General features: G+C 37.2%; 1 protein-coding gene across 12 annotated transcripts in view; it reads right to left on the bottom strand.

Moving 5' to 3' along the window:
- Window positions 1–990: 990 nt before the first annotated feature.
- The window catches only part of CSGALNACT2 (chondroitin sulfate N-acetylgalactosaminyltransferase 2), a 42110-nt gene continuing 17591 nt past the window's right edge, over window positions 991–25509 (bottom strand). The window contains exons 5-9 of one of the 12 annotated variants that reach the window (XM_016158595.2): window positions 24210–24311; window positions 20133–20311; window positions 18583–18677; window positions 12885–12966; window positions 991–3024 (exon numbers count right to left, since the gene is read on the bottom strand). In XM_016158595.2, coding sequence (XP_016014081.2) covers window positions 2732–3024; window positions 12885–12966; window positions 18583–18677; window positions 20133–20311; window positions 24210–24311 — 751 coding nt within the window. In that variant the 3' untranslated portion in view covers window positions 991–2731. The other 11 variants (XM_016158605.2, XM_016158634.2, XM_016158626.2 and 8 more) reach the window with 11 other exon arrangements.

The raw sequence follows: 25509 nt of genomic DNA, 5'->3' as shown, positions 1-25509 counted from the left end.
AAATTCAAAAAGCAACATGAGATTAAATCAAGCACAAGAGAAAATGATGTGATCAAGAAAAGCAGTAAACACAAGATGTATCAGGCAAAATACCGCATACCGTTTCACAGCAAACTTTTTTTTTTAACAAGGAGTACACTTTAAAATAACGATTAAAAAAATACACAAACCAGTAACATAGTTGTTTATTATTGTTAGCAAGTATGATGTACAAAATGTATGTGCTAAACTTTAATGACCGGCAGTGCAGATTTGTTTACACTAGCATCACCACAAATATGTGAGTAATGCATTGTGCTATGACTTCTAGATAGAAATGCAGTAAGCTCCACTATTCTTGTTCACTCTTGCACTCCCAGTGTCTAAAACAGTGCTAGGCATATAGTAAGTTTTCAATAAACATCTGAGGAACACCTGGTTCAAAAGGCAATGGTGTGCTCCCTTAGTCAAGACAGCAATTCTGGCATTTTGATGTCACTAAGTGATAGGAATTGTCAGTGCTACTATAATGTAATGGGACCACTATCATATATGAGGTCTGCCATTGACAGAAATATCCTTATGTGGGGCATAACTATATTCATACAGTGGAATACTAGTCAGTAATAAAAATGAATTAATTTTGATATTGATATGGATGAACCTCAAAAACAATACTGAATGAAAATATATAATGAAATAATATGTATAAAAATTCAAAATCAGGCAAAACTAAATCGTCCATTGGGTAGAGACACAAACACAGTTGGAAAAACTAAGAAAAACAAGTGAAAATTACCACCAAAATCAGGATAGTAATTATAATGGAGAGAGTGAGTATGTGATTGAGATGGGACACATAAAAGCTTTCACTGGTAATGTTCTATATCTTAACCTGGGTAGCTGATGCCCTGGCTTTCGCTTTATAATTCTTTAAAGTACACAATTCCATATTATACACGTTTCTGTACTTATGATATTTTGCAACAGAAAGAAATGATCATATTGTCATTTAACTTTTGGTAATAAAATACTTTATTGGTACCTTTTAATGTCAAATACATAGTAATGTTTCCATTGCTTAGTTTCCATCTTTAAGTTAAAACTTGGTTTAAAAAAATGAGAGAAAAGGTAAAATCATTTGATTTTGTCAAAAAACTTACCTTTGCAAATAGGTTCCCTCACTTTAAATACTGTAATTCACTGGTCTTCATAATAAATACTGGTTTTCATAATAAAAATGTAAAAGGTGACAAGAGCCTGAATAACTTTGCAGAGAACATTTTATACATCTTAAAAAAAAAAAAAGCCTAAGTGCTACCCCAACTTAAAACTTTTAAGAAAAATCAGTAAGATTATAAAATTGAATTCATGTAGCACCAAGAAATTTGGGATTTATAATATTTCAGATATGATTTACTGAGTCAAAAGAGTGATGATTTTTCTTCTTTGAATTTTCACGGGGTTTATATACAAATAGAAAAAATACAACGTAGGTCTCTTTTAAAAGCCAAATGTTAAAAATCTATGCATGCCTTTCACCATATCTCCAATTTCTGGATCTAGCAATTGACGCTATGGTAAAAGATCCATGTGTGATAAATAACATAGTATAGTCCTATCTGAATATAATTTCGTATTATCTTGTTTCATTAATATAATTTATATTTCAATTAAAACATCATTCTATCTGCAAGTAAAATATATCTCTAAAATATTCTGTAATTCAGATTTCCATTGATACTGTCTCTCCTTTCCTTTTCTTGAATCAGTATAATCTTATGGTATACCTCATTAAATTCTTTTTTTCTCCCTTCAGTGAAACCCTCAACTCAAACTATTATAACAATGCAATAATAAATATATATGGATCCATGCTAAATGAGATCTATGCTAAACACAAAGCAAAAACACATAGCACCATGATATGCTCATCTATTCTGAACCACCCACCATAAGGCCCTGACAGAGCCCTAGCTCACGTAAAATGATATTCTCAGACACCACTAATGTCCTGTACTCCAACATAATCAAATGTTCTGTTAAAGACATTTCCATGTTGATTTCAGTTTGTTTGAAAGAGTGTATAACAACTTTGACTTCTAATCCTGAATATGACAAAATAACACTTTATATTTCCTACTATTAACCATGTGCTTAAAAACAAACATTTAGGGAGCTAAGCAAAATTAAGCTAAGAGTTTTTAATTTCTGTTTTCTCTTGGTTGGTTAGAGATTTCAAATTTTTCACTATATTATCCTCTGCTTCAGTAAAAAAGAATTCTTCAAGAACTGATCAAAGGCCTTCATTTAAAAACCAAACAGGTTGACTCAATAGTTGGCAAGAGAAGAACCCCAATCTACACACTCCATCCATAACAGTCAGTTCTTTCTGCAGGGAACAGGATGTTCCTGACCTGCTGTCAGCACAACACATTCCATTCTTTAGTCCAGATGCAACCAGGACACATCAGAACATGGGTGCAGGGTAGAAACTAACTCAAAACTACTCTTGGGACAAACACCATATTTTGATTCGTTAATAATTCCATAGTGCAGTTTTCTCACAAAACAGAGGCTTTGCATTGAAACACTTGCTTTTTCTTCTCATATGCAGTTAAACTGTTAAAATAATATCAGAAAGAACACGAAAGATAAGCACGTCTTCTCTGAAAGAGGCACTGCATCTGGAACTGGAATTAAGGCTAAATAGTGTTGGTTTGTGGTTCAGACTAATGTGTCAATGATTATGTTAACCAACAGCTTCGCTGTCTGTCTTGTAAGCCTGTTTGCGAAGATGTGTCTCTATCTCTTCCCTGAAGACCAGCATTCCCAGGTGTGAATGAGAGGCCTCATTCATGGCTTTGGACTGGATGCACATGCGGTACTGCTCAGGGGTCAACTCATCAGCACAGCGTTTCTCATGCCACAGGTGAAAAAGACCAGGAACCGGAGTCCGAATCACGATGAGGTCACCATGTAAGTATTTTCGATAAAGATGAACATCTTCTCCACCCCAACCTTTTACTTCCATGTCAAATCCACCTGCAGGATCAAAACTGACACTATAAGTAACTGCCTGGCAGCCAGAGCACACTCAAACTTGATAAAGATTTAAACATTCTGCTTCAAATGAGATGGTATGGCATAGAGCCCACAGAAACTTCACATTGAGGACTGAGGTCCTAGTTTGGAAGTCAAGTTACTAGCTGATATCTAGGAGCTCAAGGTCTGTTGTTGAGAGTATTAAAATGAAATTAAATATTTGAGACCGCTTTGTAAACTTCAAAGTTCTATAGAAAGTCAAATAAAGGAGAATGAACTATAAATACACCCCCATTAATACTTCATTACATTTTCTTTCTATCCTTTGAGATGTAAGTTTTTATGGGTCACATGAAACTTACCAAGGTGAAAACAGAAGAAACAGCCAAGCTGGAGATAAATATTTGAGAAGGGCAGAAGGATTATTTAAAGCCACAAAGAATTGATAAAATTAACTGAAGTTCAGGAGGAAAACAGAGATCAGATCTAAATGTTAAGAAATGTCAATATTCAGAGGTTAAATAGGCAGAAAAAGATAAGTCAGCAAAAGAGATAGATATGGCCCCAGAGAAGGGAGAAAATTCTGGAGAATGTGTTATTACAGTAGTCAAATGAAAAAAGTGTCTTAAAAAAGAAATAGTCAAGTATATGCTTTTCAATTAAGAACTTAAAAAGAACCAAGTAGGAGTGACATCGGAAGCAAGGTGGCATGAGAGGTCCCCTTACTCTTTCCCCTTGAAATGACAACAAACTGAACAGGTACAATCCAACAGAAAATTCCCAGCCTAACACACAAACACAGCTGAGAGATCCGTGCTTTAGAGCATCTGAAAGTGAGCAAACTGAACAAACAAGGGAGGAGGAAAGAGAGAGGAGCAGAGATTGGTGCTGCGGAAGCAACCTGGAGCTCCCTGTGGGACTCAGGTTGAGATGTGCACTCTGTAGCACAGAACATTCCTGCCTGAGTGATCAGCATGTACTATGGCAGCGGAACCCGGTGATAAGGACAGAGACCAAGGCACAGACAGGGTATTCTTACAGAAGTGTGACAGCTGTGTTCTAGCAACTGCCATTGCCAGGGAAAAAGCTGAGTCACAAAGCCTGGCTACATTACCCCCACCCTCCCACAGCTCACCTCCCTGCACCCTCCCCAGGCTAGCAGCAAGCCCCAGGGAAACTGCACCAACAAGTGTTGGGCTACAGAGCAGAAAGTCTGCAACTGGGGATCTGAGGAGATATACACAGCAGCTAGTCCCAGTGAGCCACAGGCACACCAACAGTCTCTCCCAACCTACCCAACCCCCATCCATCCTGGCAGAGAGGAACTGGGGCACCTCAGGCAGCACAACACTATATCTTGCTGCTGGGGCAGTACCAGGATTTCAGGGGCTCTTCAGAGGCTCAAAACCCCATCACCCATCATATTCTTCCACAGGAACGTGGGGGCTGAGGCAACCTTGTCCCAAGAGGAGACACACATCTCCCCAGGGAATAAAGGGCATTTTAGTGCCTCCAAGCAGAGAGCCAAGAGGCCTGGGTGATGCAGGAGGTTTGTGCGCCACCTACTGGGAAGCAATAGAAAAACCTCTTTTTATCGACCTGCTAAAGAAAGATTACTCATAATAATAAAATTTTTAAAAAGCAGAGTACATTTCCATAAATGCCTAGGCACAGAAATAATCCATTGAATACTATGAACAACCAAGATTACAAGGCAGTTCAGAAAGAAAATGAAAAATCTCCAGAAATGAAACCTAAAGACACAGAAATATATAACTTAAATGACAGAGAATTCAAGACTGCAGTTCTGAAAAAACTCAATGAGATGCCAGAAAAATCAGATAGGCAGTTTAATGAACTCAGCAACAAAATCAATTAACAACAAAAATACTTTATCAAAACAACTGAAACTTTAAAAAAGAACTAAATAGAACTTCTGAGTTGAAGAATTCAATAAAAGAGAAGAATGAAACAATGAGCTTATGAAAGAGCTGATCAGACAGAGCAAAGAATTAGTGATATCGAAGACAGAAATCTAGAAATGACACAGATGGAAGAAGAGAGAGACTTGAGAGTGAGAAAAAATAAAAAAACTCTATAAGAACTATCTGACACCCTCAGAAAGGGCAATATAAAAATAATAGGTATACCATAAGGAGAAGGGAGGAAAAAGAAAACAGAGAGGCTATTCAAACAAATGGTCACAAGAACTTCCCAAGCCTATGAAAAGAACTGAATCCTCAAATTGGAAAAGCAAAGAGAACACCTAATTATCTCAATCTAAAAAGGCTGTCTTGAAGACACAGTATATTAAAACTATCAGAAATTAATGACAAAGAAAGAATTCTCAAGACAGCCAGGGAGAAAAAAGACAGTAACCCACAAAGGAAAGCCTATTCAATTACCATCGACCTTTCCAGCAGAAACTTTACTAGCTAGGAGGGAGTGGAATCAAATATTCAAACTATTGAAAGAGAGAAATCACCAACCAAGAATAATATATCCAGCAATGTTTTCTTTTAGATGTGAAGGTGAAATAAAAACCTTTTCAGACATACAGGAGCTGAGGGAATTTTCCACCATAAGGCCTGCATTACAGGAAATACTGAAGGGGATTATTATACCTGAAAGAAAAGGACAAAAAGATACACAGCTATGTGTAAGATGACTAAGAAATAAGAAAACGCAACCTTTATTCAGATAACGTGTTATAAACTTAAATATTACATAATGGTTAAAGGAGGCAAAAATATTTTTTAAAAAGACAATAGCTACTATAACTCAGAAATGAACTCACAGCATAAATAGGGATAATTTGAGACAAAAAAAAAAAAAAAAACAGAAAAGGAGAGGAGTAAAGGTCTAACTCTGCAAAAAGGAATGAAGATGTACATAGAAGAAAAAGGACTACTGTATATACAAAACTTAGTTTAACATAAACTTACTGGTAACCATGTAAAAAATAAAACCCCTAGAAATCAGACACATAACATAAAAAAGAAGAAATAGAGGGAAAAATCATAGAATATGACCAAACTGAAATAACAAAGAGAAACACAGGGTAAAGAAACAATGGAGACACCAAGCTACTAGATAAAAAAAGATAAAATGGCTATAGAAAAACCTCATGTAATCATCACCCTAAATGTAAATGAACTGAACTCACCAGTAAAAAGGCACAGAGTAGCAGATTGGATCAAAAAACAAAACCCAGCCTTCAAGAAACACATCTCAGCTGCAAGGAAAAATACAGACTCAAACCGAATGAGTAGAAAACAATACTCCAGAGAAAAGCAGTGTAAGAGTATTTATATCGAATGAAACAGACTTTAAGATAAAAAGATAACAAGAGACAAAGATGGACATTTCATAACAATAAAGGGGACAATACATCAAGAAGACATAAAACTTATCAATATATATGCTCCTGACTAGGAAGCACCAAAATACATAAAGCAACTACTAACAGAACTAAAGGGAGTAACTGACAAAAACCCAATTATAGTAGGGGACCTAAATACCCCACTGTCAGCTATGGATAGATCATCCAAACAGAAAATCAACAAGGAAATATCAACCTTAAATGAGACAATAGACCAATTGAACATAATCGACATTTACAGAGCTCTTCATACCCAAAAACCAGATTATACATTCTTCTCTAGTACACATGGAACATTCTCAAGGATAGACCATATGTTGGGACAAAAAACTATCTCAACAAATTCAAGAAGACTGAAATCATACCAAGTATATTCTCCAACCACAATGATTTAAACTGGAATTCAACTGCAAAGAGAAAGGGGGAAAAATCACAAATATGTAGAGATCAAACAGCATGGTACTAAAGAATGACTGGGTCTAAGAAGAAATAAAATGAATGATCGAGAGATACACAGAAACAAATGAGAATGAAAATACACATATCAAAACTTCTGGGATACAGCAAAAGCAGTAAAAAGAAGAAAGTTCATATCATTACAAGTCTATCTCAAGAAACAAGAAAAATCCCAAATAATCAATCTAACATTACATCTTAAAGAACTAGAAAAAGAAGAACAAATGAAGCCCAAGTTCAGCAAAAGAAAAATTAGAACAGAATTAAATAAAATCGAGGACAAAAAGACAATAGAAAAAATTAATGCAACAAAGAACGGATTCTTTGAAGAGATCAAAAATTTGACAACCCCCTGGCTAGTCTCACTGAGAAAAGAGAAAAGATACCAATAAAACTAGAAATGAAAGAGAAGTTATGACGAATACTACCAAAATACAAGATATCATACAAAAATACCATGAATGATTGTATGCCACCAAATTTAATAACCTAGAAGATATGTACAAGTTCTCAGAAATATACAACCTTCCTAAACTGAATCGTGAAGAACTTGAAAACCTAAACAGACCAATCAACAGTAAGAAAATTGAAACAAGCATCAAAACCTCCCAAAAAGTTGAAGTCCAGGATGAGATGCCTTCATTAGTGAATTCTACCAAACATTCAAAAATGATTTAATACCTGTTCTTCTCAAACTCTTCCAATAAGTTGAAGAAGAAGCAATACTTCCTAACTCATTGTATGAGGCCAATATTATCCTGATACTAAAACTTGGTAAAGGTAATGTACAAAAAAGAAAACTACCAATATCTCTGATGAATACAGATATAAAAATCATAAAATATTAGCAGATCCAACACAACAATACATTAAAAAGATTACACATCACAATTGAGTAGGGTTCATTCCAGAGGCACAAGGATGGTTCATCAGATGCAAATCGATCAATGTGACATACCACATAAAGAATTTAAATCATATGATCATATCGATAGATTCAGAAAAAGTATCTGATAAGATACAGTATCCATTTATGATTAAAACACTTAATAAAATGGGTATAGAAGGAAAGTACCTCAACATAATAAAGGCCATATATAATAAACTCTCAACTAATATTATACATAATGGTGAAAAACCAAAAGCTTTCCCTCTAAGATCAGAAACAAGACAAGGCTCTCTGCTCTTACCGCTCTTATTCAATGTAGTGTTGGAAGTCACAGAGCAATCAGGCAAAAGGAAGAAATAAAAGGCATCCAAATTGGGAATGAAGAAGTCAAATTCTCCCTTTTTACAGATGACATGATTAGGTATACAGAAACCCCAGAAGACTTCACCCAAAAAAACAAACTATTAGAAACAATAAACAAATACAGTAAAGTTGCAGGATACAAATCAACGTACAAAAATCCATTATGTTTCTATATATTAACAATGAAATTTCAGAAAAAGAAATTTTAAAAAAATGCCTGTTGCAATTGCAACAAAAAGAAAAAAATACCTAGTAATAAACCTAACAAAGCATGTGAAAGACATACACACTGAAAAATATAAGACATTATTAAAAGAAACTGAAGAAAACACAAATGAGAAAATATTCCGTGTTCATGGGTTGGATGAATTAACTTAGTAAAAATTGCTTTATTACTCCGGGCAATGTACAGATTTAATGCAATCCCTATCAAAATCCCAATGGCAGTTTTTAAAGAAATAGAACAGAACAAGGCTGGAGGGATCACACTGCCTGACTTCAAATTATATTATGAAGCAACAAATAATCAAACCGGTATGGTATTGGCAGAAAAACAGACAGACAATGAACAATGGAACAGAATTGAGAGTCCAGAAAAAATACCCCATAAATATGGGAAAATAATTTTCAACAAATGAGCCAAAAACATATAGTGGAGAAAAAGAAAGCCTTTTCAATATGTTGCTGGGAAAATTGGAAAGCTGCATGCTAATAAAGAATGAAATTAGACTATCTGTTACTATACTCAATATTAACTCAAATGGGTCAAAAACCTAAACATAAGACTTGAAACAATAAATTGCATAGAAGAAAACAGGTACTAAACTAATGGACCTTGGATTTAGAGAGGATTTTATGAATTTGACCTCAAAGGCAAGGGAAGTAAAAGTGAAAAGAAACGAATGTGACTATATAAAAATAAAAAGCTTCTGCATGGCAAAAATCATCAACAAAACAAAGAGGCAACCACCAACTGATGGAGAAGGTATTTACAAACAATGCCTCCAATAAGGGGCTAATATCTAAAATATACAAAGAAGTCATACAACTCAACAACAAAAAAACAAACAATCCAACTGAAAAATGGGCAGAGGACCTGAACAGACATTCTCCCAAGAAGACATAAAAATAAAAAGAGACATCTGAAAAGATGCTCAACTTCACTAGCTATTAGGGAAATGCAAATAAAAACCACAATGAGATACCACTTGCACCAGTAAGAATGGCTGTTATCAACAAGGTAAGTAATAACAAGTGTTGGAGAGATTGTGGAAAAAAAGGACCTCTCATATACTGTTGGTGGGAGTAAACTGGTGTAGCCACTATGGAAAAGAGTACGGAGGTTACTTGAAAAATTAAGAATAGCATTACCATATGACCCAGCAATCCCTATTCTTAGTAGCTACCCCCAAATTTTGAAAACATTTATCCAGAAGGATATATGCACTCTAATGTTCATTGCAGCATTATTCATGGTGACTACATGAAAACAACTGAAGTGCCCTTCGACAAATGACTGGATAAAGAAGATGTGGTCCATGTATGCAATGAAATATTACTCAGTCATATGAAATATTATGAAATAATATGAAATATTACTCAGAAAAGATGAAATACTGCCATTTGCAACAATATGGATGGATCTTGAGATTATCAAGCTAAGCAAAAAAAACGTCAAACAGAAAAAGTTGAGAACCATATGATTTCATCATATGTGAGATACAAAACTGAAAGCAACAAACAAGCCACACAGACTCATGGACATAAGCAACAGCTTAGTGTTTACCAAGGGAAGGGGCAGGGGAGGTAGATAAGGGTAAAGGGGGTCAAATATAAGATAACGGAAGGAAATTTAATTTTGGGTGGTGAACACACAATACAACATACATATGATTATTGAATTATACACTTAAAACCTATATAATTTTATTATCCAATGCCACTCAATAAATTTAATAAACAAGTAAGTAAACTCTTTAAATTAAAAAACAAAACACATTTCTTGTGATTCTGCTTTGGTGGTGAGGAACTACTTTAGCTTTTTCTTGCCTAAGGCACTCTTTTATCTCTCTTTAGATTCTAAATGATAGCCTTGCTGAGGAGAGTTAATCTTGGTTCTAGGTCCTTGCTTTTCATCACTTCTGAGTACGTTGTGCCAATCCCTTCTGGCCTGCAAAGTTTCTGTGGAGAAATCAGTTGTCACTCTTATGGAGCCCACTTGTAGATAACTGTTTTTCTCTTGCTGCTTTTCTGATTGTCTTTAACCTTTGGCATTTGAATTATAACATGTCTTGGTGTAGGTTTGGGTTCATCTTCTTTAAGACTCTCTGCACTTCCTGGACTTGTATGTCTATTTCATTTGATAAATTAGGTAAGTTTTCAGTCATTATTTCTTAAAATAGATTTTCAATTTCTTGCTCTCTTCTCCTTCTGGTACTCCTATGATGTGAATGTTGTTATACTTAATGTTGTCTCAGAGGTCCCTTAAACTATCTTCATTTTTTAAAATTGTCTTCTTTTTGCTGTTTCTGCTGCCTTGTCTTCCAAATCACTGATCTGTCTCCTTCATCTAATCTGATGTTGATGCAATCTAATATATTCATTTTGGTTATTGTAGCCTTCATTTCAGACTGGTTCTTTTTTATGATTTCTATTTCTGTATGAATTCTCAGTGAGTTCATCTATTCTTTTTCTAAGTTCACTGAGCATCCTTATAACCAGTGTTTTGAACTCTGTATCTGTGAATTGCTTGCCTCCATTTCATTTCGTGGTTTTTCTTGAGTTTTGTCCTGTTTTCATCTGATACATGTTTGTCTCATTTTGGCTGCCTTCCTGTTTGTTTCTTGGTATTAGGTAGATCTGCTATGTCTCCTAGTCTTGGCAGGGTGGCCTTATGTAGTACTTATGTAGTAGGTGTCCTGTGGGGTCTAGGGGCACAGTCATCCTTGTCACCTGAGCCAGCTATTTTAGGAATGTCCTCCCATTTTAGTTGAGCCTTGATTGTTGTTGGCATGTCAGTGGGTAGGGCTGACTCTCAGGCTGACTGGCTGTGAGGACTGGCCGTGACTGCAACGGATGAGCTGTTGTTTGGAGGCTGGCCTCACTGGAGTGGGATTTGCTGGAGCGGGGCTCTGGTGCCTGCTGAGTCCACACTTTGGTGGCACATATGGAGCTAATTGGGTGGTGCTCTAGTATGGTCTAAAGCTGGCCACTGGGTCTGGGGCATTTTGGGAGGGGCTGCTGCCTGTGCCTGGCCCGGGGCCACCTGGTAGAAGCTAAAGAATGATCTGTAGTTGACAGCTGCCTGTACTGGATTTGGAGGCACCTGCGAGTGGCTATGCCCTGAACTGAGGCCGGCTGCCACTACCACCAGGATAAGGGCTGCTTAGCAAGAGGTACAGGGCACACTGAGGCCAGCCACTGGTTATTTGGGGTTTGTGGACCTTTCAGAGATTTTAGGGAATCTACAGCTTGGGCCCAGGCTGGCAGCTTATGAGAAACAGACAATGAAAGAAGTTTGAGCTTGTGCACAAGTTGGGTGGGGAAGGTTCTCAAGAAATCCCCAGGATAGGGTGAGTGGTATTAGCCAGTTCAATGGAGACTCAGATTTGGTGCCTGGCTGCACCTACAGGTTGGGTGGTGGAAGGTTCAACAAAGGAACAGTGGAGCTGCCCTCCCAGGGCTCATCCCAAAGCCAGATAATTCAGTTCCTTTCCATTTGTCCCTGGGCTTTTCCAAGCTGCTGCTCCAGCCTATGGTGCCCAGAGTGAGAGCCCATTAGTTAGTATGTCTGTGCATGGACCCTCTAAGAAGAATACCTGGTACTCCGGCAGCCCTCCATCTCACCTGGACAGAATCTTCGCTGATTTTCTAGATGTTGTGGGGACTCCTCTTCCCAGTACTGGTGGTCTGGGCTGGGGAGCCCAGTGTGGGGATGGGATCCCTTGCTCCTCAGGTAGGACCTCTGTAGCCAAGATACACCTCCTGATTCTTAGCCACCGTACATAGGTGTGGGATTAGTCTGGTTTCTCATCCCCACCCCTTTATACCCTTAGTTATAGGGCTTCTGTTCAGTTAGGCTTCAAGTAGTTCTCAAGGGTGGTTGTTCTGTAATTTACTTGTAATTTTGATGCAGTCGTGGGAGGAGGCTCTGATGCTTTATTTTCTGTTGGCTAAGAATGGATCCAGGAAGCTAAGACCATTCTTCATGGTCTTCACTGGTTTAGAGGAGTGGAAGACTAAGCCAGTGACCTCAAGTCCCCTGCTCCAACTTCAACCAGAGTTAGAAAGGGATCAGCTGTTTTTTCATTTGTTTTAAATACTGGAATTTTGTATAATAGTTCAATAAACAATAAAGGGGGTTTCATCTCTAAATAAAAAAACATGAAAGCCCTTGGACTTGATAACTTAAAATTGCTTCCTACTGTAAAAATAAATCCATGAGTACAATACCAAAGTTATATAAAGATCTTCTGTAAGAGAACTCAAATCTACTGCAAATCTAAGTGACAACTCACACAGATGTTTCTAAAAACTAGTGTTCCGATTTTAAAGAAACGTACTACACTTTTATATTATCTTTATGACCTAATTTTTGTTATTCAAAGACAGTAATTATAAACTCATTTTGCCTTTCATATCTCCAGACTCCTTTTCAACTAACTTCAGACATTAATAATAGGAAAACAAACCTGAGACCTTTTAGAAAAATTCCATGAAGTAATACAGTAAATAGGTAAAGTTCTATCTTTAAATGTAAGGTATACTTACCAACAGTTAGGAAATCTGATCGATACTGACATGTCATTCCAAACCCAAAATCTCGCCAAAAGCCAGAATCTTTTTTGTGAACCTTAAGGCGGGGAGGAGGGGGGACAATGAAAAAAGTTTGAATACTTTCCAAATAATTTTTCCTGTCATTTATGTGACTGATAACATGTATTTATATTATTCTTTATAAAACCAAAAAAATATATATAGTAATTTCCATAAGCAAGGATTCTGGCCACTTTCAATTTAATTGAATTCAAACCCTGTAACAAGGTGTAAGCTGAGGTTACTAATAATCAAACAGTGTGGTACCTCACATTAACAGTCTTACATTCTATTCTAGGAGGGCAACAGTTACACATACTGTAATATACTATGATCAGTTCTACACAGTGTACCTTATTTGGTACCTACTCAGCATCCATTCTCCTGTCCCTTTCCTGATTGTGTACATTTTTGGCCTCATGCAACCCATGAACTTCCACCTGTAGCTTCAGACTGGGCCATGAAAACTATACCAGTGTGACAGTCTCATACCACTTACTGTATGAATTGGTTCATTAACAGGCATTAGACAAAATTCAGGCCAACATGCTAAAAGGGGAGGATTGTTGGAAATTTTGAAAAACAAAGCCCCTTTGTTCTTCTGAGAGAGCTACTAGAAAAGACACTTGCTCTTTTTGGATGGTGTAGGGCAGGGGTCAACAAACTACAGCCTCAGGACTAAATGTGGCCTGCTGCTTGATTCTGTAAATAATTTTATTGGAATACAGTTACACTCATTTGTTTACAAATTTGTCTATGGTTGCTTTCATGGTACAATGACAGAATTGAATAAGTGCAACAGGGACTGTATGGCCTGCAAAGCCCAAAATATTTTCTATGTGGCTTTTTACAGATAATTTTGCCAACCCCAGGTATATAGGGTCTAGATGTGATGTTTGGAACTGTTACAGTCCTTTTCCACCATGAGGGAAACCAGTTTTAAAATGGAGCTGTCACCACTGAAGTCTAAGCAGAGAAGGAAAATCAGGGCTTTGGTGATACTGAGTCCCCAGAATCAAGTAAAAGTTGAAGCCTGATATACTTCCTTTACTTTACTTATACATTCAACAAGTATTTAAACAATGTACATGGTGCTGGGAGCTAAGACACAGCAGTGAACATAAGTGACAAAGTACCTGTCATCACAAAGCCATCATTTTTATGGGAAAGTAGCAAATAAATAAATAAATACATTCAAGTGGTGATACATGCTAGGAGGAAAAATACATTAGGACAAGGGAAAAGCATGACAGAGAGAAAGCCTATTTGGATATGATGGCCATGAAAGGCCTCTGAGGAGGTAATGTTTGAGCAGAGACCTTAATGAAATGAGGGAGTGAGCTATGTAAATATCTGGAATATATCACTTCAGGAAAGTGGGCAGCATGTACAATGTTTCTGAGGCAGAAGCTTGCTTGGAGTGTTTGACAAACAGCAGAGAAATGACTGTGGCAAAAGCAAAAAATGAGGCCCTGGCATCAAGAAAGGCTCCTAATATTTTAAAAAGATTAATGGTAGCATAGTATTTTTGTATGCGTATGGCGATAACCTAGAAGAGGTTGCAAAATGTTAGAACAGGAGAGAGGAAAGAATGGCTAGAGGGTGTCCTTGTTTAGGTGCCAAGGGATGAGCTCTAGTTTAACAGAAAAGGTTGGACTGAGGATTAGATAAAGAGGTAGTGAGGCTGATGGATCTCAGGATAGAATATGTAAGTAAAAGTTCAACTGCTTCTCTTTTCTAAGTGAAATATGAAGTAAAATATGTGGAGAGTGACGAGTGGTGAAAAATATCAGGAGGCACAAGTAGGACAATGGGGTTAGCTAGGAGGACAGACAGCAAGTGGACTAGGGAAAGGGAGCAGCCTGGGAACCCTGAAGCCTATGGTCATACGTTTAAAGCAATGCTGTGTGGTGGGGCTATGTGTTTCTTACCTTCTGCTTTCCACTGCTCTGTGCCTGGCTGAAAGAGTTGCCCTAAACCAGGTTGATGTTCTAAGAGAGAACAATGGAAGGCATGAGGGATGAAGGAAGTGGTTAGAGCAAAGAAGCTGCAGATAATAACTGACCATAGAGTCTGAGGTGAGTATAGTGAGAAATGAGGATATGGACATACATGAGGAGGATGACAGAAAGGATAGGGAGGAACCTCATCCAAACTGTAATGTTCTGAGATAGCTTTCTCAGAGAAATGAAATTGGAACTGATATCTGAGAGATAAGTAGGAGTTAGCCAATCATAAGATGTGCTGGGGATGAGTTCCAGGCAAAGGAAGTTTATAAAAACACCTGTAGATGGAGCGAGCATCGTGAGTGAAAGATGATGGCACTAAACATTAGAGTCAGAAGTAGAGAGGCCCACAAACATAGACCACAGCTCAGAAGCTCGTCCTGTAAAAGATTCAGTACAATATATTTAAGGTTCTGTGGAATATAGTCTGTTTCAACTACTCACTCAACCTTGCCACTGTAGTGTGAAAGCAGTCATTGACAGTAAGTAATCAAATACACATACTATGTTCCAATAAACTTTATTTCTGGACACTGAAATCTGTATTTCATATAGTTTTCAGGGGCCACAAAATATTATTCTTTTAAAAAGAAAAATTTTCAACCACTTTAAATTTAAATAGTAATTTTTCAACCATTCATAACTAATGGGCCATACAAAAGCAGGCAGCATGACAGATTTGACCTCTGGCCTAGAGGGTCCGCAGGGCCACATCATAGAGAATCACATGGGCCTGGTCACATGGTTTGGGCATTATCCTAATGGGAATTCTCTGAAGAGTTGAGGCAAAAGGCATAATGTGATCAGATGATGTTTTTGGAAGATCATTCTGGTTGAAGTATATAGGAGAGATAAGAAGGGGCAAGAAGGGATTAGGAATGCTGGTTAAGAGGCAACAGTTATAATGTGGGAATAGGAAGCTAATGGCGTAGTCAGACTATCATGGTATATACAGAAAGGAAAAACTGGATGGATATAAAAAGGATTTAGGACACCGAAATAACTGACAGAAGTCAGTGAGTGACTGAATGGGCAGGAGTCAGGGGTATGGGAGAATGATCAACCACAGATGACAGCAGGCTGCCGTCCTGAACAATAGGTATGTGATGATGCCATTTTCCAAGAGCAGGACTGCAGGAGAAAGGGCCGGCCCAGAAAGAACGATGCAGAGCTGGGTTCTGAACATAATGAATTTGAGTTATCTGTAGGGCGGCCACATGGAAATTGCTGCAGAAAGCAGGAATATAGGAATATAAAAGTCTGTAGAAGAGGCAAATTTTGAGAAGAGTGGGGAGAGACAGTCTGAAAAAGCTGAAGTGCAGAATGAGAGAACTGACTAGAAAACACAATGAACCAGGCAGCCCTTGTCAAGTTGGAGCTAATAAATGAGGTACACATTTTCCTTTTCCATTTTTTTTTTTTTTTTGAGGGCTTCTTTTCCTTCTAGAATGTAAAGCTCCTGGACAGGACTTTTTGTTGATTTTGATCTCTGCTATATCTCTAGTACCTAGAACAATACCAAGCACATGGTAGGTTTTCAATAAATATTTGTTGGATAAGTATATACTTTTTGCATACCTCTTGCAAAACCAAGACCAAGTTCCACTATTCTTGTCTCTGTAGTCAAAATATAACCCTGGTGCAAAGTATTAAAACAATACACCCACTTTGACATTTCTACCCCATGCCAATTCTGATTTCACAAATAATATGACTTTTTAAAAAAAACTCTTCAAGTATTATCAGACTTGAAAAGGAGTCATTGGTTTTGTTTGATTTTTAAAGCAACATATTTTCACCAAAGAAAGTAGAAGGAAACCCAAATTGTCCACAATCCCTGATTGTTAATATTTTATTACATTTCTACCTGTCCTCCTAAGCATGTGGAGGATACAGCCATCCACATATAATCTACATCTCCAACATGCAGCTTTCATGGACAATCAGGTGTACAAATCCAACTGGCACCTTGGCATCTTCCCTTGGATCTGATAAACAACGCCCCAAAACTACTCAAGTTGAACTTCTGATCTCCCATCCTGCCACTCCTTCTCTTTCCTTCATGCTACACATCTAATCTACCAGCAATCTCTGTCAGTTTTGTCTTCAGATCATACCCAAAACTTCCTCCAAAACTGTTGCCCTCACTCAAGCCACAGTCACCACCCCTAGTCTGCAAAAGCCTTAACTGGCTAGCTGCAGCTGGAGCCACACACAATCCATTTCTCAGAGAATCAAAACCCTCCCACGATTGTCCATCACTTCACATGAAATTCATATTCCTTGTAAGGGAGTAACAAGCTTTCCATGACCTGGCCCAGCTTTGTGCTCCTCACCTGCTGTGCTCTAGCCACCTTAAGAAACTCTGTTCCTTCTACCTGGAACCACCTTCCCTTAGTCACTACATAGCAGGCCCCTTCCTGTCTTCAGGATGTCCCTTCCAACAGCCCCATCTCAGAGAGGCCTTTTTGACCAACACCACAGAAAGCAACTAATCACTCTTCACAACTCCGCCTGTTTGAATGATCTGCATGATATTTATTAATTGATTTTATTTTCTGTCTCTTCCTATCAGAATAAAGATTCTTGTGGACAATAACTATGCCTATACAGTTCTAGGTGCAGGGGTTCCAGTGGTGAACAGTGGCTGGCATAGAAAGGACCTTCACTATTTGGTGAATTAATATAACAGAGGCATCTGTGCAGTGGGTATAAGCGGAGAATGTGGAGCCACACTGCCCAGGCTACTGATCCCTCCCTGGTCAACTGTGTATTTGGATGGGCACTCATCTGTAAACTAGGTGTAATAATAGCACCTACCTCAGATTTCGTTAGGAGGATTAAATGAGTTAACATGCATGAAAAACAGAACAGTATCTCGCACACTATTATTTTTAGTTCATTAATTTCTGGCTTTATTTTTTTCCTCTGAGTTATTCATTTATTTTTAACATCTTAAATTGACTTCTCAGTTCATTTGTTTTCATTGTTTCTTAATGTTAACAATAAAAAGTTAGGCTAAATGCAAGATAGTATCCTGGACTGAATCCTGGAACAGAAAAGGGACATTAGTGTAAAAAACAAAACAAAACAAAACAAATGAAAAAAACAACTGGAGAAATCCTAATCAATTCCATAGCGTAGTTAGTAGTAACTTACAATATAATTTCTTAATTTTGACAAATGTACCATGGTTACATAAGATGTTAACATTAGGGAAAACTGAGTGAAATCTGGGAACACTCTATACTATCTTTTTATAAACCTAAATTATTCTAACATAGTAAGTTATTTAAAATTTCTATCATGTGACATTACCATGCCATGACTTTCTAAGTAATTTCCCTTAGTATGTTATTATTTTAGTTATTTAGTAGTTTTAATTTTTAGTTAATAACGGCACCATTTTCATTCTGAACACTGAAGTTTTCTCTGTGGCCTAAACATTTCCCTTTCCTCCCATAATGACATTTAATTCTAAAACAATAAATATGAAAGCATTTTAGTGAGGTGAGGTAAAAGAGACTATGAAAATGTGTTTATAATAACTGCCGTTTTATTGAAATCTTGTTTTCTACTTGTGAAACAAACACAAAGGAACCTAGCAAGGATCTTTGTGGCCTTTCATAACACATTGAGAGTCTTACCAGCTGCTGCTCCACAGGAGGGGGCACATCCTGACTGGCATAAACAATGGCAGGGTTGTAAAGACTGAATACCACAGGGTAAAACACCTTCTTACCTATAAATCAAAATATATGTTTATATCACACAAAGAAATCATAAAATGACTGATTCGTATTATAATACCTATTGCTATTTTGTTAAAGTCTTTGACTCCATATGATGATTTTGTCAATATTATATTTTATTAATATTCAGGATACTGAACATCCTGTTGATTTTGTGAACATGATAATGACGAACAGGTCCTCCACCTTTTTTTCCCTGGACTCTGGGGAGATGCACAAAGGTATTCTCTCAGTTTTTATTAGATGAGCCATTAATTACTATTTATTTCATCTAACTATAGTAGTAGATACAGGTTAACCTCTAGCAGTCACCAAGAAACTTAGAAACTTATGTTGAATCCACCCTTCAAAATGAACCAAACAGTAAATCTATGGAATACTGTATAATAATTAGATATATAGAGAATTAAAATATAGAACTGCAGATAGATTTGAATAAGATTTGGAAAAGACAAGAATTAAAAATGCCTAATGTGATAGCCCTTGTAGAAGGCATTGTCATTATCATTCAAATTGACAGAACTGAAGGGACCTTAAAGGCTAAATAGCTCATCTCCCCTCAACAGGAAACCCCTTGCTAAAGCTGGCCTTAATCAGACGTGATACTATGAAGTGCCCAGTAATTGTCAAGGATCCAGTAAGTAAGGTGGTAGCCTTTTTTTATTACAAGATTCCTAGCAGATGCTCATCTCACCTTCCTCAAAACCCACTTAGGGATGGAGATCTCAGTGTCTCAGAGGCAAATCCATTTATGGATATAAAAATATTTTACATTGAACAAATATATTTCCTCCAACTTCCACATTTTGAAATTCATGTTGTCTGGTATAATAAAAGTAAACCTAACCCTTATTTGCTCACTAGGCTCTCAGAGAGTTCCCGACAATTATCCCACCAAAGAGATCAATAAGGTAATAATGTGCATGATACAAATAGTTCTACATTAAAAACACAAGATTTAATACAGAAAACTTTTTCATGTTTAAATAAGATTTGATTTATAAAAATATCATTTCCTCATATATTTTTAAAAAATATCTAACATAAAGCAAAATATAGTACATCATTCCAAAATGCAGAGTCTGGAAGCCAAGCCTGTGTATGTGCTGGCACCATCGCCTGAGTTGCTTCTGACTCTCACACATCTCCATACAGTTTGCTTCGCTCTTTTTCTGACAGGTACTGCATTCTCCCTGTCAATTTCAAGACTTTCTATTTCTTTGCATTTGTTTACTTAGATTCATAAGTAGACACAGGAATTTAGCCGTAAGAGATAAAAGGATATGTATTTCAGAGGGATGAATTTTCACTTTTTTACATAATGTTCCACTTAAATTATGCCTAATGTAACTTTTAAAAAACATAGGTAACTTAATTCAAAATATGGGATATGCTGACATTATTCTAAATTCTATACTCAGGTTATCTGATAACATTTTACGCACCTGGCTCCGCATTTAACCGGCAGCTGTTAAGGAATTCGGCTGAGAAATATATATCAACATCACAGAAAAACATTAGGACCTCTCCTTTGTCCCACGCTCGTGCACCCACATTTAGTCCTCTTCCACGATTAAATTCTTCATTCAATGAGACCAAGGTGTAATTGTGAAAATTAGACTCACTATGAGGAAAGCACATACAACAAATTTAAGTCCCACTTACAGTTTGTTAACAACTCTTCCTTCAACACAGCTTATAAATGTTTAACACTTCTGATATTTTGTTATGTTGGTTCTACATTCATACATGGAAAGGAAATCATTAGCTTCACATGTAGGATCATCATCAGGGGCAGATATTCACTAAATGCCCACATGTGAAGCAACATGATGGCGGTGCAAGGTTAATAAGTAAGTGTTAAGGGAAAGCTGCTGCCCTTTAGGATCTTAAAAACATATTGAGGAAGATAAGAAATATACACATGGAAAAACAGCCATACTGTATGGTAATAAATAACTGCATTCCACATGACTGATACATACAAAGAGGGCTCTTCTATTGAGTTCTTCAGATCTCTGCTCAAATGTCCTCTTATCAGAGGGATCCCCCTCACACTATATGTAAAGCAGCCCCAGCCTCCCTTCTCTTTAATCTCTGAGTATCTCCCCCACTGGAATGTAAACTCCATGAGAGCAAGGATTCTGTTTTGTTTATTACTATGGACACAGTGCCCCTCATAGAGTAGGAGCTCAATAAATATTTGCTGAATGAATAAACAGCAGGTCTGAGAAAAAAAGATTTCTTTTGTTTGGAGTAGTTAGAGAAGATGTTAGAACTGGAATTTAATTTAGGCTTTGGTTAAAATCCTAAATTCAGTGGTGAGTGTAAAGGTTATTCCAGTTAATTATTCTCAAAGGCAAAGAGTTAAGAAAGTATAAAGCATTTTAGAGACAACGGATCAGATAAGTAATTCTGGCACAGAGGGATCCTAGAATGAGAACAATGAAAGAAAACCAGAAAAGGGTCAGACTGAGTACTTTCCATGAGAAGTTCAAGAATATGGTCCGTGTCCTAAAGGAAGAGTCAGGGTTTTTCAGCCAGGGCAGTGTTTCTCACAGTGAAGTTCCCCTACCCAGAGCATCAGCTTCCTCTAGGAAACTGTTAGAAATGCAAATTCTCAGGCCCCACCCCAGACCCCTGAATCAGATGTTAGAGATGGAGTTGAGCACCTGTGTCTTAATAAGCCCTCCAGGTGACTCTGATGTTAAAGTTGGAGAACTTCTGCACTAGGGTATAGCCAGAAAAAAAAAAAAAAAAAAAAGGAACATTTTAGGAAGATTACTCTTACAATAATATAGAACAGGAAATGGAGAGATGGAGGAAAGGCTCAAATAGTATACATGGTAGACTCCAAGTTCTAAGTGCCCATGCTCCCCTTCTTATAGGATATAAATCTCTTCCTTCTTTTGAGGAAGCTGATGATCACTACCTCACACTTCTAGCATCAAGTGGAGCTACTAATTATAGAATACCCCAACTGATGCAGGACTGGGCAAATCCTCCCAAGTGGGGACTCAAGTACTGCACCGAGAAAGGGTGAGGGTTCTTGACTGCATGGAGAAAAGAATTCAAGTGCATGCCAGAGATAGAGACAAGAGGAAAGTTTATTAGAGAAGAAATAACACTCCGCAGAGTGTGGTTGCCTCTCAGAGTCAGAGAATATGAGAAGGGAGGAAAAGGGGAGGGAGGGGAAGGGAGGGGAAAGAGAGGAAGGAGAGGAGGGGAGGAGAGAATGGGGAGGAGGAAGGGGGAAGGGGAGGGGTAGAGAGGTGGGGAGAGATGGTAGGGAGAGGGAAAGTGAGATCCTGAGTGTCTGGGGAATTCAGTTTATATGTCATTCTTAGTTTCTATGAATTACAGTTTAAAGACTTTGTTTATCTGTTTTCCTTTGATGATATGGGTATGCAGTGTGAAAGCTGTGCTAGCAATCTCAACCTTAGTTCTACAGATTTCTCACAGTTTGGCCATAGGGAATAAATAGTTGGGTTTATTTTGTGTATGGTATGACTTAAAGACTCTGTTTTCCTGTTATGGTATGGGTAAATGCTTTATTAACAATCCCAGCAGGAATCTTCCTTTGTTCTGGCAGGCTCTGAATATAGCTTGGTTTAACATTTAGTTCTCATACTTCTTCCCTACATCACAACCACAGTAATTTCCTAGATGCAGGGACCAGACTGAAGCTGGGGCAATCACAATACCCCCACCTTGCCAGAGTGATTGGCTCAAGAGTGGGCAAAAGTTCTTCCCTGGGATTTTCTCAGCTGGATCTGGGAGAAAGATCTTTCTTCTCTGATGGCAAAGCTAAGAAGATGTGAGCCCAGGGCCACCAACGGCCATATACCTCACATGTTGAAGATGGCAATGTGCAATATGAGAATGAAGTCAACATGCAGAGAAAAACAGATGAGAAGACAATAAGAGAATTTTGATGATATTCAACTGTAGTTCCAGTCCCTAAAATATCAAAGCTGTTTTGGTTTTCTTCCCCAAATTTCGTGTAATAATCCCTTTAGTTTTGCAAGTTATTCAAGGTTCTTCAATAACACTCTTTTTCCTTAAGCAAGCTCAAGATAGGTTTCCATCATTTGCCACAAAAGAGTCTTGGTTAATGCAGGGATGACTTTAGGAACACCAAAGTGAGCGCTTGGCACTTAGTAGGTGACCTGAAAATGGTAAACAGAGAAAAAAAGAAGGGAAGAAATGGAGGGAGGGGGAAGCTGGGTGGTGGCAGCAGCAAGGAAAGGACAGAGAAGAGGTCCTGTGCAGTAAGCAGGAAATGACTGATCAGGTAGAGACTGAGTGAAAGATGCTGGCTCTCAGACATCAAGCTTAGGGGATCATGAGTATGGTCTTAGTCTGAACTGAAAGAGGGCCATCAGGAGAAGCTAGTGTAGGTGGAGAAGACACTGTTTTTTACATATCGGTGCTGTGAGAGAGTCCCTTCACTGTAGGGACTAAACTCCCTCTTCTGTGCCCAGTCCTATTTTAACCACTCCAGTCAGACTCCCAAGCCATGCACCTGGAACACAGTTGGTGGGACTTAATGAATGTTAGTTGAATGAATCAAGAAGAACGGCCAGTCAAATCTGGACTCTCAGGAAATGGCCACAACTAGCGGAAACGCAAACAAGCAAGTAAAGGATATAGAATTGATGTGTTCAAAGAAGTCAATCACTCTAATATCTTACATTATAACATATTTACATTTATAAAAACAATCACCCTAATATCTTAAATTAGAACATATTTACATTTACAAAATCTTTACATTTTACAAACATTAGAGGAACATTTCAAGAAGTACCTGGCAGCTGTCAAATGTAAAAAGTGATAAATGATGAGAGAGAAAAGGCTGAATTTAGCAGTTAGGTCATAACTCTGGGACCATAACTTAGAGATGAAAAGGCTGAAAAACTACAGAATTAATAATGGAGTATTAAGAATTAATACCTCTGAGCACCTACTATGTGCCAGGTATCACATGAGTTGCTTGGTTAGAGAACTACTGTCCTGTGAGGTTTAGCTATGAAAGGACAGAAATCTAAAATTAGCTACTGGCTACTGTAGTCAGGTGGGGTTTCTTAAGGATAAGGAAGACCTAAGCATCATTTACAGGGTGAGAAGAAGGAACCTGGGGAAATGAAAGGAAAGAAAGGTAATAAGAGAAAAGCTCAGGAGATTATATCAAAGTGAAGGGATTAGATTTAGGAAAACAGAAAGTTCAACAGGAGAAATGAAGAAATAATAAATGGAGGCAAATATATAGAAGGTGAGTGGGCTGCAGAATGAGAGCACCCTGATCATGCCAGGCTGTCTGCTAAGAGGTTAAGGAAAAATGAGTCATTCAGAGTTGCATGAGTGAACCCTGGGGTGAAATGAGGAACTTATTACCACCATGCACATGCTCAGCCAACTTTTAAACAGTGGCTGTTCCAAATAAACTCATTAAATATCTGAAATTCTCACTCTTTTAATGTTATATATCAAGGACTTAAATGTGCACATGGCTCACCAACCTTGTGACAGATTCTAGGATAGACTTGACTTTAGATAGTCCTTCTTTACCAAAATACACCACTGTGAGATGAATCCTCTTGTCCTGATGAATACATACATCCCTAACAGAATTGAAAAATAAAGTTCATTCAAGAAAATGAGGCTCTACTCATTCAGGAAGCAATCACATGAAGCTTTAACAAGAAAATGAACTAGGCATTACAAACAAAATAAAATTACATTAAGTTTTTCTTAAGTAAATATAAAAGTGGTAATATTGCTGCATTATTAAAGGGATCAGAACGAATAAATAATAACATATACGTCTAAACGAGTGCAACGCTCAGAGGGCCATGGAAGCAGTCTAACATTGTTGCCAAATTTCAAAATATTTTGGGAATTTTGGCTTTGGTGTTGCCTTCAGAAGCAAATTACAAGCTATTCAAGGAAATACGTCCAATTAGTTCAGAACCAAATAAATAAATACTTATGTTTTGATTCAAGAGTTATTTTGTCCTCAGACTGGCTAGTGCCAGAAATTATACACATCATCAAGGAATAAATATTTGCCATGAATGAGATTACTCACTGTAAAGAATAATGTAGCAGCTGAAGGAAATTCCAAGAAAGGCAATAAAAATACGCTTTAGAAAATAAGATCCAAGCAAACTATTTCAAACAGGCAAAACTCATTTGGAAGCATGATTTTCAGATATTGTTATAGAAGAGTGTTAACTAACTTTTAAATCCAATGATTTCAATTTGAGAATAAAGACTGGGGTTTCAAAGTATTAAAACTAGCATACTAAAGTGTTTAAAATATGGCAACTGTTAAAACAAAAAAAGAAAACTCTCCTCAAATAGTTATTCTAATATGCAGTTGTTAAGTCTTTAACACTTCAGCATTTTAAAATATCCAAATTTAATTATTTAAAAAATGGTTAGTCTCTGCTTACCACAATGGACTTTCTCCCATTTTTTTAGCTGAATGTTTATATTTCTAGAATTTATTTCAACTTTAAAATTCAATTTTTTCTCAAGGGACTTTTCTGAGGAGATAGCAATGTTCTATATCTTGATTAGGGAGGTGGCTACATGAGTATACATTTTATCAAAAGTCATGAAATCTGTATTCCTACAATATGTGAATTTTACTGTATATAAATTATGCCTCAATAAAGTTATTTTTAAACATTCAGTTTGCCCTAACATGAATTTGCACATAATTATAAAGGTAATCAAATTCAGTTTCTCATAGTTGTCACCCTCAATTTACTTCATAGTTCAAACTGTCAATAACATGCTTTGAGAAAAAAGAGA

The sequence above is a fragment of the Rousettus aegyptiacus genome, unplaced genomic scaffold (assembly GCF_014176215.1).
Source record: "Rousettus aegyptiacus isolate mRouAeg1 unplaced genomic scaffold, mRouAeg1.p scaffold_m13_p_6, whole genome shotgun sequence".
NCBI lineage: Eukaryota > Metazoa > Chordata > Mammalia > Chiroptera > Pteropodidae > Rousettus > Rousettus aegyptiacus.
This window is presented reverse-complemented; position numbering and strand designations above follow the sequence as displayed.